Source organism: Trifolium pratense, linkage group LG6, assembly GCF_020283565.1.
Source record: "Trifolium pratense cultivar HEN17-A07 linkage group LG6, ARS_RC_1.1, whole genome shotgun sequence".
Taxonomy (NCBI): domain Eukaryota; kingdom Viridiplantae; phylum Streptophyta; class Magnoliopsida; order Fabales; family Fabaceae; genus Trifolium; species Trifolium pratense.
The window spans coordinates 5,077,828-5,095,757 of record NC_060064.1 but is presented as its reverse complement, the minus strand read 5'-3'; the positions used below and the strand labels follow the sequence as shown (position 1 = coordinate 5,095,757).

At 32.8% G+C, this 17,930-nt stretch overlaps 5 protein-coding genes and 1 non-coding gene across 6 annotated transcripts; 3 read left to right on the top strand and 3 right to left on the bottom strand.

Annotated features, from left to right (window-relative positions):
- Window positions 1-1,437: 1,437 nt before the first annotated feature.
- TRNAR-CCU lies at window positions 1,438-1,510 on the bottom strand. The gene has a single exon. It is a non-coding gene; the product is annotated as a tRNA-Arg (tRNA).
- A 109-nt stretch (window positions 1,511-1,619) lies between these two features.
- LOC123890276 lies at window positions 1,620-4,592 on the top strand. Its single transcript, XM_045939845.1, has 8 exons — window positions 1,620-1,780; window positions 1,855-2,055; window positions 2,157-2,295; window positions 2,676-2,746; window positions 2,883-2,910; window positions 2,991-3,117; window positions 4,117-4,216; window positions 4,348-4,592. The coding sequence occupies exons 1-8, from the start codon at window positions 1,663-1,665 to the stop codon at window positions 4,440-4,442; spliced, it is 879 nt and encodes a 292-aa protein (XP_045795801.1). The 5' UTR covers window positions 1,620-1,662; the 3' UTR covers window positions 4,443-4,592.
- Window positions 4,593-5,097: 505 nt separating this feature from the next.
- Window positions 5,098-5,577, bottom strand: LOC123889169. The gene has a single exon (XM_045938390.1). It carries the CDS (start codon window positions 5,575-5,577, stop codon window positions 5,098-5,100), a length of 480 nt encoding a protein of 159 aa, XP_045794346.1.
- Window positions 5,578-7,106: 1,529 nt separating this feature from the next.
- On the bottom strand, window positions 7,107-8,624 carry LOC123890275 (MATH domain and coiled-coil domain-containing protein At3g58250-like). The gene is made up of 3 exons (XM_045939843.1): window positions 8,479-8,624; window positions 8,193-8,362; window positions 7,107-7,869 (listed from the first exon to the last, which is right to left on the bottom strand). Exons 1-3 carry the CDS (start codon window positions 8,598-8,600, stop codon window positions 7,295-7,297), a joined length of 867 nt encoding a protein of 288 aa, XP_045795799.1. The 5' UTR covers window positions 8,601-8,624; the 3' UTR covers window positions 7,107-7,294.
- Window positions 8,625-11,482: 2,858 nt separating this feature from the next.
- LOC123889168 lies at window positions 11,483-12,820 on the top strand. Its single transcript, XM_045938389.1, has one exon. The coding sequence runs from the start codon at window positions 11,483-11,485 to the stop codon at window positions 12,818-12,820; it is 1,338 nt and encodes a 445-aa protein (XP_045794345.1).
- Window positions 12,821-16,588: 3,768 nt separating this feature from the next.
- On the top strand, window positions 16,589-17,930 carry LOC123890274. Its single transcript, XM_045939842.1, has one exon. It carries the CDS (start codon window positions 16,898-16,900, stop codon window positions 17,807-17,809), a length of 912 nt encoding a protein of 303 aa, XP_045795798.1. The 5' UTR covers window positions 16,589-16,897; the 3' UTR covers window positions 17,810-17,930.

Below are 17,930 nucleotides of genomic sequence, written 5' to 3'. Positions count from 1 at the left end.
ATAAGATGATTTTGAAGTACAACCTATAATTAGAATCATAATTGTTTTTTTTTTGTACAATTATAATCATTATTTAAAACCAGTTAAATGGTTTCAGATAGTTATACACTAAAACCATTTGTATTGTAAAATGGTTTTATGTGTGTTTTTATGGTTTCAAAAATTCTGGAAACCATTATGCTGGTTAAATGGTTTCAGATAGTTATACACTGAAACCATTTGTATTGTAAAATGGTTTTATGTGTGTTTTTATGGTTTTAAAAATTCTGGAAACCATTATGTTGGTTAAATGGTTTCAGATAGTTATACACTGAAACCATTTGTATTGTAAAATGGTTTTATGTGTGTTTATATGGTTTTAAAAATTCTGGAAACCATTATGTTGGTTAAATGGTTTCAAATCACAATTATTGTTTGTATTCTAATTATAGGGTTGTACTCTAAAACCATCTTATACACTTAATGGTTTTGGAGTGCATATCTCTGAAACCATTCCCACAACAAAATGGTTTAGGCTAGAAATGTGGAGGGGACAAAAAAAATAAAATTGGGGGGCAAAAGTCATATTGGGGGTGTGCGAGAAATTTTGGGGGTGCATGAGAAATTTGGGGGTGCATGAGAAATTTTGGGATGCACAAGTAATTTGGGGGGTGCATGAGAAATTTGGGGGTGTGCTAGTAATTGGGGGGGTGCACAAGTAATTTGGGGGGTGCACTAAGTAACTTATGCATGGTGCATAAGGATAGCTTATGTATAATAATTCATTATATTCTATTTGAAACATGTTTTGACAATTTTTGTTTTCGTAAATAAAAAAGTGTAATTATTATCAATTAATCCTAGCAATTAATTTACATTAAAATTAAAGGTCAAGATCTCATAAAACTTCCTCAATTTAAAATTCTTATAATTTTTTTTATAATTTATTACAATGTAATAACAAATTGGTTTAATTGAATTTTTGGCCCCAAGATTTTCAGTTGGCAGAGACATTGTTATATGTAGAAGTTGAAGTTCAAATCCTAAACTATTCACTGAACCCGAATTCATGCACATATAGTGCGATGTCCCTACCAACTGAGTCAAGCTCACGAGGACTAAAAGTTGAAATTTTACCTATCGTACTATGTGACAAAAAAATAAAATCTAGTTTTTGTTTATTTGTCTAAAATCTAGTTTTTGTTTATTTGTCTTTCTTTTTAGTCAAATAGCTTAATGAGTAAAATTCAGAGCGAATAAAAGAGATATCCATAGCTTAATGAGTAAAAATTCAGAGTGAATAGACGAGGTATCCGGTTGAATATATGTCCAATGGAAGTAATAATATTGGAAAAACAGTTGATGAAAACAAACAAACGATGTAAATGATAAATAAAACAAAAATGATGGGTAATAATCTGAAGAAACGACGTAGCCGTAAAAAAGAAAACAAAGAAACGCGCCAGGTAGGGGTCGAACCTACGACTTTCTGCTTAGGAAACAGACGCTCTATCCACTGAGCTACAGGCGCTTGTGTTGTTATTGTTTAATCAATTTGCTATATAAATATATATTTTAGTTTTGTATAGTTCCCGCTCAAGAAATTCGAAAACCAAAAGCTGCAAAGTGCGACGCAAATACAAATCGTAAAGAGAAAGAAGAAGAAGAAGAAACAATCGAACGATGTCGTCGAAAGATCCAATTTCAAGTTTCTGCAACGCATTGGAATCATTCTGCAATCATCTTCAATCTTCTTCCAATGCTCTCAAACAATCCATCAATCGTAGACCTATTCCTCTCGGTACACACTTTTTCTTTCTCTCTAATTTCCCTTTCTTCTCATAAAATCTATAAAGTTTTTCATTATTGCAACAGATTCTGCATCTTCTACCTTCGTTCAATGCCTCAATCGTCGTGTATCAACCGCAACCTCCGATCTAGAAATGCTCGATTCGAAATCGTTCGGCACAGTTTCTTTTGAAGAGCTTTTAGGTCATTGCAATGAATTGTATAAGAAGAATCAAACCGATATAATTCAACTCGAAGATCGTCTTAAAAGCTATGGATACGTTCCAGGTCATTTTCAAAAAATTCAAATTGTAGTACCTTTTGTTTTCTGCTTCTAATTTTCTGTTTAGTTTAGGTTGAAATTTAATTCGTTTTTTTTATGGATTTAGCTTCGGATATTGACGAGGAAGATGAAGTTTACGATACACAACCTCAGATTTCGGACGATAAATTGGATAGTCCTTCTTCTTTCTATGGATCACTCTCTGTGGCAAAGTCTAGCTTCAAAAAATTCGAAGAAGATGCATTGTATCCTTAATTTCTTATCTTAGACTCAATTTTACGAGTTTTTTTCTTTCGTAATTAGGTTTATCTTCAGCTCCATGTATGTTTAGAATGTAGTTTGGCACATATTTCCAGCTTTTGAACCAATTTTATGTGGAATGACAAAAAAAAAAGTTTTTGCTGAGATGAAATAATGAATTTATGTTGATGTAATGTTAAGTTCTGGATAATTGCAAATAAAAATCACATATGGTTGCTTTTTAAATTCATAGTTTTTTTGGTGCTTGTAGTTTTCCCTGGAAATTGTGCTTTAAATTTGAAAAAGATTAATTGTTGAAGTAGATTGACTGGTTTGATTGATTATTGTAGTTGAAAAACTTGTTATGGCCTTTAATTCTCTTTAGACTTGATGAATCTTTGAGTTTGAAACAGCTTGGGCTATCAGATGCATGTCTAGCCACTTTAGCATCTGAAGGTTAGTGAATAGTACCTCTTGATACTGGTTTCTTTTTTTATATGTTGATTTCATGCAAACTAGTCTTAGCTTCTCGAAGTAATTCTATGTTGCTAATTCTATTTCTACCACTGTCTTTCTTTATCCACTCTTGCAGATAATGTACCTTCACAAGGCCTTGAGAAGTAAGTTAAAATTTGTGGATATCTGCATTTCTATTGATAATTCCTGCATGACTCTCACTCCTCAAGTTATGAATCAACAGAGTACTCAGTTTAGAGGCAGACAATGAGAATCTAAAGTCACCCGAAGCTCCCAGCCCCACTTTGATTGTATTAAAGAGCGAATTTGAATGTCTTCCGGCCTACATTAAGGTTCTAGCATCATGGGAGGTGAGGTTTGTCTATGGATTTCAGTTTTATATCTGTTAATATTCCATAGGGATGTTAGTTCTTCATAAGCACATTGATGAAGGGTAGCTAACTAGATTTTAACAAAGTTAAGGGCCTGTTTTATGTTAAGAAAACACATTTATTTTCTATTTTCAAATATTTATGCAACTGGCAGCATTTCTGTTGTTTTAATAGTTTCTCCTGTAATAATTTAAAAACCAAAGAAAAGTAAACATAAGATGCCATTCAGACCCGGCCCAAGGGGTAGGCCAACCAACAAGGCCTTATTGCCATTTTTATAATTATCATGAATTGAATGATTGAGTGAAAATGATCTCATTGATGAATGAAGCTAATACATCATGTATATACATACACATAGGAGGGTGCATGTTATCTATAGCGCAGCTGCACTTACAATAAAACTACTGTAGTTAACCAACTTGTAACTAACAGATAACGTGTGCTACAGGCTATCAAACTAATACAATGTGTTTAACTTCTATACTAGCTAGCCTTTGATCCTTGTGCATCCTTTGCCTCATTAAGTTGTAATAATAATTGTAAATGAAAATAGAAGTATTTCCTTAAACTAGCAGTCGTAAAACTCCTAACGACAATTGTAAGTTATATGTAAAAGGGTTGAACTTCAACACACACTAATTCAATAATCATCCAGAAAAATTTCATGTATCGTAGGCATATTTGTTGGTGCTTTTATGAGAAGATGAAGCTTCTAAAAGGATGGACTTGCGTGCCCTGTTTAACACAGTATTCATTTTTCAAACACACACACACACACACACACACACACACACACACACACACACACACACATATATATATATATATATATATATATATATATATATATATATATATATATATATATATATATATATATATATATGCCTTTGAGAGATTCTAGATACTGTATAAAGATACTTTGGACTGATATTTTTATTTCTTCTTTGGCTTCTGTGTGATTTGGTCTCTCAGGATCTACTTGTAGCTGTTGATAAGATTAATTCAAGCCTAAGCAAGAAGACCAGTGAATGCAACTTCTTCCGTCAAGATGATATTCCTTCATTTGATTTAGGTAGTCTTATCTTGCCATCTTTGCTCTTTTCTGCTTAGTGTTTTACTTCCATTACAAGATCCCTCTTTGTCATAGTTCAATCATCCCTATGACATGCAACTTGCCATTCATGATGCTGTCTGTTATTTCAGGGCCTAAAGCAAGATCATATTTGCTGCTTTTAGTTCGCATGAATCGTATGGTTGTTGAGACGATTGATGGTCTATTATCGTACAGAATATTGTAGATATGAGATGCAATGGAAACATTTGTCATCCTCTGATTTGTCGTTTTGTTGTAACTTAGCATTCCAAGAATCACTAATTACATGGTTTGAACTTTGAAGTGTTCTATCATTTTGGTTTATTAAATATGTTCCATTCCTTTTTGAGGTTCAGTTATTTGTGCATTTCCACTTATTCCATCTGCTTTTATTGGTGAAAGTAGAGTATGTAGCTAGATTGCTAGACCAGGTTGTATATGGGCTAAATCATATTAACAATCTTGAACCTTTAAATTTTGAAATGCATTGCGACATATCTTCGACAAGATAATGAAAGAATCAGCAACATATCTACCACGTTATAAGTTTTTTTTTGAGACTTTATAAGTTCACTTTTATGTCAAGTGTACGCCTTACATTTTTATATTCTCTATGGATTCTTCTTTGCCCTCTCAATTATTTTTCTATCTCATCCTACCTTTATTTTACTATTTTCTGATGGAGAGAAAAGAGAGGTAAAATGTAGAGTCATGCTTTACTAGATATTATAACCAAATGCTAACGAAGGTAAAAAGGAATGACATGTTAATTAGGCAGGAGAAATATGTTTTCATACAATTCTTTCAAGATAAAATAAAACATTCAAGATATCAAAATCCAACTATGTCAACATGCATATTTAGCTACAGGTTTCTGGTTTCACAAATCCTAGCTCAGCATCCAAATCTCTCTCTTCAAAGTCTTCGGCTTTCAACAAGTCTCTGACAGCATCTAAATTTACCTCTAAAGTGACCACCTTTGCCTTTAGCCTCATAATTTCCAACTCTAGAGCTACTGCATTATCCTTTAGTTTTTCAACCTTCTTCACTTTCTCCAAATAATTCTTCATTCCTAAGGCTGATTGAACACGAGGCTCTAGCCAAGCTAAATCAAAACTAAATGGCTCAAGTTCTTCCCAGAAATTTTGAAGATCGTTACAAGCCAAGTCATTCAAATCTTTGAACTTTGTAGTCTTAAAGAAATAAAGAACTCTACCCAGAGCAGTGAACGCCCATTCCCTAAACTTGCGACTTCGTTTCTGCTGGCACTCAATAGAACACACTTCCTCTAATAATGGAACTAAATCTTTTTCTATTTGTCCTAAACCCTTGAAATCCATAAGTTCGCCTAAATTTTGGCCATGACTTTCTTCTAGCTTTAAGTTGAATCATTGAGTCAAAAAATTTGATACATCTAAATTGTAACAATGAGCTAGAGAAATGACTAAACTATAACAATGAAGTTAGTTAAAATTCTAAACCTAATACAAGAGAGATACCCATATAGGGCTCGTGACCGGGTCATGGCATTGTTCTAGAGTGGAGCCGGGGAAGGAGCGAAGGGTTTGGCTTTGGTTCGATTGGTAGGAAAAAAGACTAAATTTCTTCTCATTAAAAAATATATAAAGATACTCCAAGGACATGTTTCAAATAAATGACTCTCCAATTCCATAATCGATGGGCATTACAAACAATCCGATTGATGTGTTTCGGCAAAAATTCCCGGTTTAAAGAGGTTCCTTTTTGTTGATAGTCGATAGACACATATTAAATTTTCCTTAATTTTATTATGGAGGAGTATACTTTACATATTTAATATTGGAGCCACTTGCTACATGATATATCTTGATGATTGATTGGTTCTCTGGTTTAGTGGCAAATATCATATCATTTATATTTCTTAATTCATCGCTTACATCTTTTTTCAAAGAGTGGTGCTATATGGCACGACACCCTCTTGACACGAAGTTGCACGACCCACGCAAAAACTCCGTGCAATATACTCATTTGATGAGTTTAATGCTAATTTATCTGATTAAAAATAAGCATAATCTAAACATTGTTGCTATACCACCTCACCGTCATTAGCTATAGTCCAAAACAATTTTTCTACAAATCTTCAATTGAATAAAGGTCAAATATATCAAACTCTTGCAAGATGCTACACGTATCAAAGCATCACTTACTACCAAAATAAATCATGAATTAGGATTAATTGTAGTAGAACCATTAGAAAATAATCATTTTTAATTCAAATCAAATAATAGAAACAAATAGAAATGGTAGAAATGATTTGTCGTGCAATTTGAACGACAAATCTTGTCGTGCACTTTATCATTTCCCTTTTTTAAATCAGCAAATTTTATTAAACCTCAAGGCCAAAGCATAAGACATGCCAAGGAGGGAGAAACAATACAAATAAATAGGAGCAGCAGGGACAAAACAGCCCATACCCCCTAAACAAACAGAAACGATATATAGACCAGAAAACAGAGAAAAAAAAGGCCACAGCACAAGGGGCACTCCAAAGCGATGCACCGAGCCAACAACACACACCATAGCGCAGGACCCACTTTTCTTGCTTTTGATATTTTTCTCTTGTCATATGTTTTGTTTTTTGTTTCAATTATTAAGATTTGATGAACTCAGGACACAATTTCCATGGATTTGTTTGCTGGTTGACCTTTATAATGTTTTTCATATGCTAGTGGTACCCGGCGGTAGTGGTGATTTGGGGTTCGTCAATGAGGCCTGAACTTGCTGGGTTAATGAAGGTGCTGTTTCTTTCAATCACATTCAGGAAAACATACTTTCAATCAATCCATGTTTATAAGCTATAAGCTATTCGCTATAAACAATGCGGTTGGAAAACATACTTTCAATAAAATATACGTAGTTCATCAATCACATTGCAATTGGAAAACATACTATGAATTTTTTTTAATCCAAGAATTACCAAAGGAAATAAAATATAGTTTAGTTATAAGCTCATCTTTTATAAGATACTTAAAAAGACATGATTCATGCATTTAAATCAATCCATGTTTAGCAATAAATCTATGGCCTCCAAATCCAAGACCCAAATTCAGAATCCAAATCTCTTTCTTTGATGCCTTCTGCTTTCAACCAGTCTCTTTCTATGTCAAGATTTAACTCAGCAGCAGACAACTTTTCCTTTAGAACTACCATATCCTCCTTCAATTTTTCAACCTGTAGTGTCTTCTCCACATACCTTTTCATTCCTAAAGCACATTGAACTTGTGGCTCTATCCAAGTAAGATCAAATTTAAATTTCTTAAGTTCATCCCATAAAACTTGAAGTTCCTTACAAGCTTGTTCATTCATGTCTTTCACTTTACTAGTCTGAAGCAAAATAATAACTCTCCCCAATGCTGTATACCCCAACTCTGCATCAACTTTTTTAGTAGGTTCATTAAAAACTGGTGAAGCAGTTAATTTAACTTCTTGATTTTCTTGTTTCTTGCGATTTGAGTTAGAAACAAAAACTTCAGCACCAACAATACAAGCATCTTTCACAATAAACCCCTTTTGAGGATTACGAAGGTCAGTTAAACTCATGAAATATCGAAATCCACAGGAAACTTCCTTTGCAATGTAATCATGTTCGCATTCTAGCAAAATCATGTATCAAGAGTAAATTTAGTTATGTAAAAAGGAAAACGAGAGTATCAGGTTATGGACATATATAAAAAAATCGATTAAAAGGATATTATATATGTCTGTCAGAATCATATAAATTCGGTCCATCAAGTATATTGTTTATTGCTAAATCTTTGAAATGTAAGTATATTGTTTATTGTTCTATTTTCAATTATTATGATAGTAATTGTTTTCTTTGATATTTTAGAAAAATTTATACCATCAAACATAAAAAATTTGGTCTCTCTCTCTATCTCGCATTAACGAGAAACTGTATAATTATTGACGTACGTACCTTGTGTGATTGTTCCATTGGTGTCGATTTGATTGAATACAATCAACTTAAATTTGACATATCTTCTCCATCCTTCAGACATATTGGCAGTTTGCATAGCCTCCAAATAAATTGATAAGTGGTCTACTACATCTTTATTCTTGTTCCCCTTTGGATGCAGGCGAATCCTCCTAAAGCATAACCAAATCATATATATCGATCAAAATACACAATTATAGAATAATTATATAAACTATATATCCACCAGTGGGAAATGCGAATTCATTTATTCATTCAAATAACGTACCATGGATAGCCGCAAAGGATGAAAGGTTCAGAGCATATCTTATCAGCATTCAAGCGAGAGAAGTTCTCAATCTTCCATGTGAACTTTTCAAATATCTCAGTACTTGATTCTTGACGCTCCATTTATACAAACTCTAAAAGAGTACTTACCCAACACATAAGATCAATAGAAGCAATGGCAGCCCTATATATATATATATGTACACAAATGGAAATGGAAAAATAAAGTTAGTGGGATATTTTTTGAGTATTGTAAGAATCAGCATAATCTAGCTAGCTTCCCGAGGAATTGGCACAACTTACAACAACAACAAATACAGTAGTCTCATAGGAACGGGAGGGCTACTTTCATAACGTATTTTTATTGGCCATTTTAACTTTGTTTAATGCATCTCATTTACTACTTTTTTGTTTATTTACTACAGAGAAGGCCAAAAGTCCCTCTAATAGCATCTTTTATAGTGATTTTAAATTTGGAGAATGTTAACTTGTGCCCTTAAGGGCACATGTTAAGAAGATAAATGTGGAAAAAATTTATTGAACTTGTGGTGTATTCAATTATCTAAACATTAAATTCTTTGTATCATTAAATGCTATATTTCTATTTTTAGGTAGCTTAACATGGCCCTTAGGGCACAAGTTAACATGACCCTTTAAATTTTCAACTTTTAATACTTATTAGTAATTCATATTAAAAAAAATCTGTTTGATGGGAGTAATTTTTTTTCACAACCATATAGTAATTTATTTTTTATCAGTTTAATTTAAAATTTATAGTTTATCGTTCCTTTTTCTTTTCTATTATTATATTATTTTAAAAAATATTAATTAAACATATATTTTTATTATGTCATTTTATATTTAAAAGTTAATTCAATAATTAATTTTATCTATTATAAAAATGCAATTAATTTACCAAACTGTATATATTAATATTCGAACAGATACCTATTTGGTTTTGGAAGAGCATCAACTGAATGAAAGAAAATATGGAATTTAAAAATCACACAAATTTTTTTTAGATACATTATACTCCCTTTAGTCCCATAAGTCCTAGCTCAACTGACAAAAAATATCGAAATTGTTAGTCCAGACATCGTGACCCGGGTTTAAACTCGGGATCTCACAATTTTGTGAGTTTAATTTGAGTGGATTTACCACTTCATCCGAAACAAAAAAAAAGTGAATCTTATCTTATAGTAATTAGGACCGGAGGGATCGAGTAGCATATGTTTAGGTGTAAATGGCATAAATTTAGGAGAAAATTGCATCGGAGGAGAATTCAGCTGACATGTTCACCAAATCGTTACCTAGAGCTAAGTTCAAGCATTTCTTGGACTTGATTAACTTCGTTGAAGAGTAGACGGAGGTTGGAGAGAGCAGCACGGTGGTTGATGAGAAGTCGGCATCACCATTGATTTAAAGGCAAGGTGGAGAATTGTTGAATATTGCCTTGAAATAATGTAAAAATCAGAAAATCATGTTTTGGTAGATTCTGCCTGCTCACGCCTAGGCGTGGGAGCTGGCGCCCAGGCGTTAAAAACTGGGCTGAACTCTGCCTGCTCACGCCCAAGCGTGGGAGGCTGCGCCCAGGCGTAGTACCTGCGAGCCTATATATATGTTATGCGTTTTCTGACTTTTTAAGGGGATTTTAGGGTTTCAAAGGCTAACAAAAAGGCTAGGGTTAAGAGAGATCATCTTGGGAAGACTCTAGGGTTAGGGAAACATTCTATCACCTTGGAAAACACTTTCATATTGAATTTCTTGGTCACAGGAAGAAATTCGGGCTTAGGGTAGATTTAGAAAAACTCTAAATCTTGTAACTCTTGTGGTGAATTTCATTGTAATCAAGGAACAAGTTTGATAGTGGATCGGATAGCTGCTCTCTCCCCCAGAGTAGGTCACATTGACTGAACTGGGTAAACAATTCTCTTGTGTTCCTTTTTCTTTATCGCTTTATCTTTTGATTTGTGATTATTATTGCCGATCTCATTATTTGATTGCTTAATCGTTATTTGCTCCACACATCAATTATTTTATTGATGTGATTCAATCCAAATTCACAACAAATATCCTTAATCAATACCCACTTTTCTTGCTTTTGATATTTTTCTCTTTCAGAAAAGCTATTAAAACACATTTCAATACCAAAAATCCAACAAAAATACTATGGCCAAAGCTACGGTACAACAGAAAAATCTAAAGGCACTAGTACCTATTAGATCAGTATTTTTAGCAACTGGCTTAGAAGATAAAGAATATGAATTGGATAATAAGTCCGAATAGAAAGTTAATTCGTAGCCCGATTAGCTTTTTTCCAAACCTAGCCAAACTTAATCTTCACAAGATGCAGATTAGATGGTTTAGAGATATAGAAAATTTCTATAAAAATATAGATGAACAATTGTCTAAAGAATATAGACAAATGGTTAAACTATTCCAGAAAAACCTCAAATTTATGGCAAGATGAGTGGAGATAGTGTAACACTTAGATTACAGAAAATTCTGGATAACTTTTCTGACCTTCAGAGTAGGGTAGAAAAACAAACATCCTATTTAGAAAGACAATTTAAAGAAGATAAACCCCATGACACATGGAGTTTTAGTAACGAAGGTTTCACCTGCTATGAAGAAGATGAAAGTCATAAATACCCTCACCTTTTTCATACAAGAAATCCACAACTCAACAACATAGCATGTATGATAACTTACATAATAAAAAACCTTTGTCAAGAGAAACTTGTTGAAAAAATTCAACCTGTTAAGCTAGAATGGTATCAAAGGGTAGATATGATTCTAGAAGAACAAAGAAAGAGTCAAGAAAGGATAGAATACCTTTTAGAACTTTTAGAAAAAAGATATTTAACTCAGGATGAGTTAACTCAAATTCTTAAGAGGGGGGAAGATAGGGGAAAAGCAATAATTATCCCGGAACCAGAAATTCAAACCCAACCTAAAGAAAAATCCAAACAATTAAGTATTAGACCACCTTCTACTTACTTTTAATGGAAGATACAGAAGAAGCCCTTAATAGGCAACTAGAAAACCTAGAAAGACTTATGGTTTCTTTAGATATAAGTGGAAAAAACCAGGAGATCCCTGATAACAAATCTGAAGATAACAATCAGATCATTTATGATTTTAGCTCAGAAGAAGCTAGTGAAAACGAAAATGAGAATCCTCATTTCGTAAAAATAGAAGAACATGGAGAAACTTCAGGTACCAAAAGACCTGCAGATTTTGAAAAGGAATTTACCAAACAGAAATTCCAAAAAGTACCTCATTACTATGAGCCTTCACAAAACCCTTTTCAAGGACAAGGTGTTTTAGACATAGATTGTAGTTTAGACACTGCAAAGGATCTTAGAGATTGGTACAATACAAATAATGTATTAATCCATCTGAATGAAGATCTAAGAAATTTAGGATCAGTTGATATTTTCAACTACCTACAATATAAAACTAGAGGAAATGCATTCAAATACATTTCAAATCTACCACCACAAGTTATGGGAACTATGCCTTTAATAGGATCCTTAGTTACAGACTGGGTATATAGTTTACTAGTCAAAGAATTCAAAGGATGGAAGGATACCGTCCAATCAAAAGTAGCATTTTCCAATCAAAATCTTTGGAAAATAACTAATTTAAAAATTTGCAATATGTGTTACATTGATAACTTTATTTGTGAATTTCAGAGTTATTATTATAACATAGATAATGAAACAAGACTATCAAGAGGATTGTTAGATCTCCTCTATGATAAGCTTCCAGGAGAAGTATCAACTCAAGTCAAACTATACTTTACCTCAATATCATCAGAAGGAAAGGTAGATGATACTCTAGGAGGAAGAATAACTGTTTTAAAACAGTGGCTCACAGATAAATGTAGCGAAAAGATAGCTAAAAGAGAAGCTAAAGTATCACTTTGCTGTGATAAGTTACAAAACAAAGTAGGAAACTATGGGTGTAACTCTAGAAATCCTAAAAAGAAATCTAGAAGAAATATAAGGTCTTATAAGAAAAAGAAATTCAGAAAAATCCCTTTTAAGAAATTTAGAAAAGGAGATAAGAAATTCTTTAGGAAAAAACCACCTTATCCTAAAAGAAAAACATGTCCACAAGATAAGAAATCATGCACATGTTGGTTATGTCATGAAGAAGGACACTATGCCAATGAGTGCCCTAAAAGAGATAACCCTAAGAAAAATGTCTTACAAGCCATATACGCAATAGGATATGAACCTATAGAATCAGATGTAGAATCTGATGAGGAAATTTATGAATACTGCACAGAGACAGATTCAGAGATAGACTTAGATGTCGAAGAAAGTACTTGGTAAAGGAAATCCAAGTGCAACATTTATAAAAATAATGCTAGAAAATAAAAACCTTTTAGCCTATATAGATACAGGTGCAACCCTTTGTTTTGGAAGAAAATCGATCTCTAGGAACTGGGATAGATTAGAAAAGCCAAAGGAAATAGTTGTTGCAGACAAGTCAAAACATCAAATATGGTTTAGCCTTAAGGATGTATCTATAGAAATTGAAGGATATAAGTTTTTTATCCCTACAATTTATTTACATGATTCAGGTCTTGATCTAATCATTGGAAACAATTTTCTAAAATTATATGAACCCTTTATTCAAAGGAGTAATACAATTTCTCTTCGATGGAAAAATCTTGGAAATCCAGACGAAAAGAAAATGATTACTACAAAAATAATTACTAGAAATGAAATTTTAAAAATGATTTCTGGCAATTTGAAAAATCTTAGTTCTATTTGGGAAGAGTATAAATTCTTTTCAACTTTAGAAGAAAGACTCGATGAAGTTTGTTCTGATGATCCATTAGATAATCAGAAAAACACTAATCATGAATTAATAGTAATTCGACTTAAAAACCCGAATGAAGAAGTCAACGTTCCTAATAGAATTCCATATACTATTAAGGATGTTGAAGAATTCAAAACTGAGTGTAAAAATTTACTTGAAAAAGGATTAATAAGACCTTCTTCAAGCCCACATTCAGCTCCAGCTTTTTATGTCGAAAATCATAACGAGATAAAAAGAGGGAAAAGAAGAATGGTAATTAACTATAAGAAACTCAATCTTGCAACCATTGGAGATTCTTATGGATTACCTAGAAAAGACTTTATTTTTGAAAAAATTAAAGGTTGTAACTATTTTTCATCCCTTGATGCAAAATCAGGATATTATCAGCTAAGACTTTCTGATGAAACAAAACCTTTAACGGCATTTTCATGTCCGCCACAAAAACATTTTGAATGGAATGTTTTACCCTTTGGGTTAAAACAAGCACCTTCAATATATCAAAGATTTATGGATAATTCTTTACAGGGATTAGACCATATATGCCTTGCATATATTGACGATATACTTATTTTTACAAAAGGAACAAAAGAACAACATATCAAGGATGTTGAAATAGTTCTTTTAAGAATTAAAGAAAAAGGAATTGTTATTTCAAAAAAGAAATCACAACTTTGTAAAACTGAAATTGAGTATCTCGGAGTAATCATAAAAGATAATGGAGAACTCAATTTAGCACCACATACCCAGGAAAAGATTTCCGCTTTCCCTGATGTATTAGTGGATAGAAAACAAATTCAAAGATTCTTAGGATGTTTGAATTATATTGCCAATGAAGGATTTTTTAAAGACTTGGCAAAAGAAAGAAAAATTTTACAAAAGAAAATTTCTGAAAAAATTCCTTGGTCATGGACAGACGAAGATACTAAGATTGTGAAAACAATTAAGAGTAAAATTCAAGTCCTACCAAAGCTTTACAATCCCACAAATGATGACTTTCTAGTTGTCGAAATTGATGCATCTAAGGATACATGGGCAGGATGTATGAGAGCTTTCCCTAACGGAAAAGCAACACTAAAACTCAATGAGTTTGGTAAAAATCTGAGCGTAACCTCAGATATACAGTCTGATCTAAGTCTTCAAGACAAGACAGATAAGTCCTCTGGACTCAAAAGACAATCTGATCTAATTTCGAAAGAAAGAAAGACAGATAAAAAACAAAATTTGGTAGATTACTCTGCTAAATTTAATATAAAAGAAAAAGAGTTATTACTCTGTAAATACATATCGGGAACTTTTTCTGATACAGAAACAAGATATCCGATAGCTGAGTTAGAAACACTTGCATGTGTTCGAGTATTAGAAAAATGGAGAGTAGAACTTCTACCCTCTAGGTTTCTTTTGCGAACAGATTCAAAATATCTAACAGGATTCTGGAGATATAATATAAAAGCAGATTATAAAAGCGGACGATTAATTCGTTGGCAGATGAAATTACAACAATTTCAACCATACATTCAGTATATAAAATCTGAAAACAACAGTTTTGCAGATACTCTTACACGGGAATGGAGCAAGCAATAAAGATCTTGCAACATAATCTGAAACAAAAAGACGAGCAGATTGAAGCTACTCAACAGCGTCTTACAAAACTCTCTTCTGAGAGGGGGGAGATAATTACAACATTACAAAATTTGCAACAATATACAGCAAATACAAACATCAGTGAACCAACTGAAGAAAAAAGCAGCAGCAACACCAAAGAAAATTGGGACTTGCTTGGACAAGATTCTGGAAAATACAACTACTATGTAAAGTATTCAGCTCCAGAAAGCTCGAAGATTCCAATTGAAGCAATAGCACCAAGTGATTGGAAAAAGGAACAAGAATCTTCAGAAACAACTTCAGACAGCAAGAAATCATGGGCTGATGAAGTAGAAGAAGAAGATGAAGCAGGAAAAAATGGTTTGTCAACAACTATCCAAACAAACGATCCCGTAGACAATGAAATGGGAAAGTTCGAAGCTTATGTCATTTTCGATGGTCCAATGAAAGGGATCTACAGAAAATGGGCAATAGCAAAACAGCACATCATCGGAAAAAATGTACGCCACAAAGGCTACAAAACCATTAAGGAAGCAGAACAAGCTCTTTACGGTCCTTACAAGGAAATCACAGCAGCAAAAGACATCCAAAGATCTTCAACAATGGAGTCAAAAAAGAAGCTGTCAATTGATAAAATTCGCCAGCTAGAACATCAAAAAACATTCCACTTAGCAGACCCAACTTTCACAGAGTTTAGTCTTAGATGGAAATGGATAAATAACTATATAGAAGAATTCTCTACAGATTGCTTCTACCCAACAAACAAGTATGGATGTTCAAAAACGGTCCTACTTCCAGGAATAGACAATCAGCTCTGTCTATCATTCTTTCAAAATGGATTGATCAGCACAATCTATCTCGAAGAAAAAGAACAAAGAAGTTTTGGAGAACTCAAATACTTTCCAAAAGAACTTCAAAACCTAGTACAAAAATTCAACAATCTCTTTGCCAAAGGAAAAGAAATATTCCTTCAAATTGATTCAACATATCCATGGTACGATGAAATTACTCTGGATTTAACTATAAAACCACAATATCTCATCAAAATAGGGATATCAAACAAAACATATCCAACTATGTCGAAAGAGAAAAATGAATGGCACCCAGCCAGTTACATTGCACAGATGAAACACTTCAGACAAAAGGTTACCAGGTTAACCCAGCAAACAAACTACAGGGTTGTTTACAACGATCCATCAACAGTCGTTTACAGCGATTCCAGAAAGCCAGCCAAGGAGAAAGATTTACAGGCTGTTAAAAATCTTGAAGAAAGAGTTGACCAGCTAAAGGAAAACTACACAAAACTACCCATGGTAATTAGAGAAGAACTGTGTAGAAATTTTACACAAAGTTACAAAGGACATGTGTGTGAAATCTGTCCGCCAAAATCGTCGGCACAAAACGACAAAGAAGCACTCAGTGGAAAACAACACATCACAATGTAGTGGCAGACAAAGAAAAGCAGCCACCCACTATGTAGGGTCGGATAAGACTGCCTTATCACTAAGGCATCTACTTTATGTAAATTATTGTTTGTCCGTTTTCTTTAGTGCGTTTTTCTTTTGCTTTAATAGCTGTCACGGATAGGGATATGTGAACCACTTGTGAGTCCTACTCCGCTATAAATAAGAGCCTTGATGCTCGTTTGTAATCAGAATGAAAATTAAGTTTGAATGAAGTTTTTCATTTCTCCTAAAATCTTAGTATTTTAGTGTTGATAGTTGAGGTAATACTCTGGAGCTATCAGAACGTTGAGGTAATACTCTGGAGCGTTCACAAATCAAAATTCGAAAGAATCATAGACGGTCGTAGTGGACTGATAACAAAGACGAAAGTCATCAATTCAAAATCAAATTCAAGAATATCAAATCAGGTATAAACATGTTTATGTTAAATTTATTTAACATCTTTCAATACTATAGAATATCAAAGTTCTGTTTAAATAATGTTCAAATACATGTTAAAATATTTCAAAGATCAATATGACTGAAGTATCATATTTCGAAGAAACATCTAGTTATCACTCAGATGCTATCTGTGATAATAAAATAGAAAGTGCAGAATTATCTTTAACTGCAGAAGAAAATTTCAAAAGAAAATATAACATATTCAAAAATATTTTCTCAAGAAAAAATATTCTGAAATTTGGAATAATGACAGGAGAAGAAGCAATTCCCATTGATTCTACTCATGGAAATATAGTTATATCTACTATAGATACAACTCAACTTAAAGAAAGAATTAAAACCTTTTCAGAAAATGAAAGATCTAAAATTGGTTATATTCATATATCAACCATTCAGATTTTAATTAAAAGTACTTTTATGAAAGGTATCAATTCACCTCTAGAAATAGCTTTAAAAGACTCTAGAATTCTAGACACAGATCAAGCAACAATTGCAAAAGGAAATTGCAATCTAAAATATGGTAAAATCAAATTTGATATAAATTTACAAATTGGTTTATCCCTAAAAGATAAAGATCTTGATAGATCTATAGTTTTTCATTATAAAATGAAAAACAAAAATTTTATGAAAAAAGGTAATCACCCCTTTACCATTTACTATAGAATTAACTATGCTTTGAGTAATTCACATCACAGTATAGAATTCAAAGGGAAAGACACAATTCATATTGACGAATTGTTTGCACCTATAGTGACTCTAAAGTCACCTATATTCAGAAGCCTAGCAAGGAATAGTTGTTCTTTGATAGAAGCTGACAGAGATCTGTTTGAGGAAACAGAAGACAAATCGTTATTTAGAAGCAAAAGCCTTAGAATAACACCACCCAAAAAAGATTTTTATATCTCAGAACAAAAAGAGCTAAGTAAGCTACATAGTTCAATAGAAGGACTATCCTTACAAGTCCAAAATTTAGATAGAAAAATCTAAGAGATGCCTGGAGCAACTTGGGCATACCTTTTAAAATTAGAGTTAGGAGAATACCAAAAAACTCTAAAAATGATTCTAGAAAGAGACCCCACACATATCTACGGATTCTATGATGTGGTTA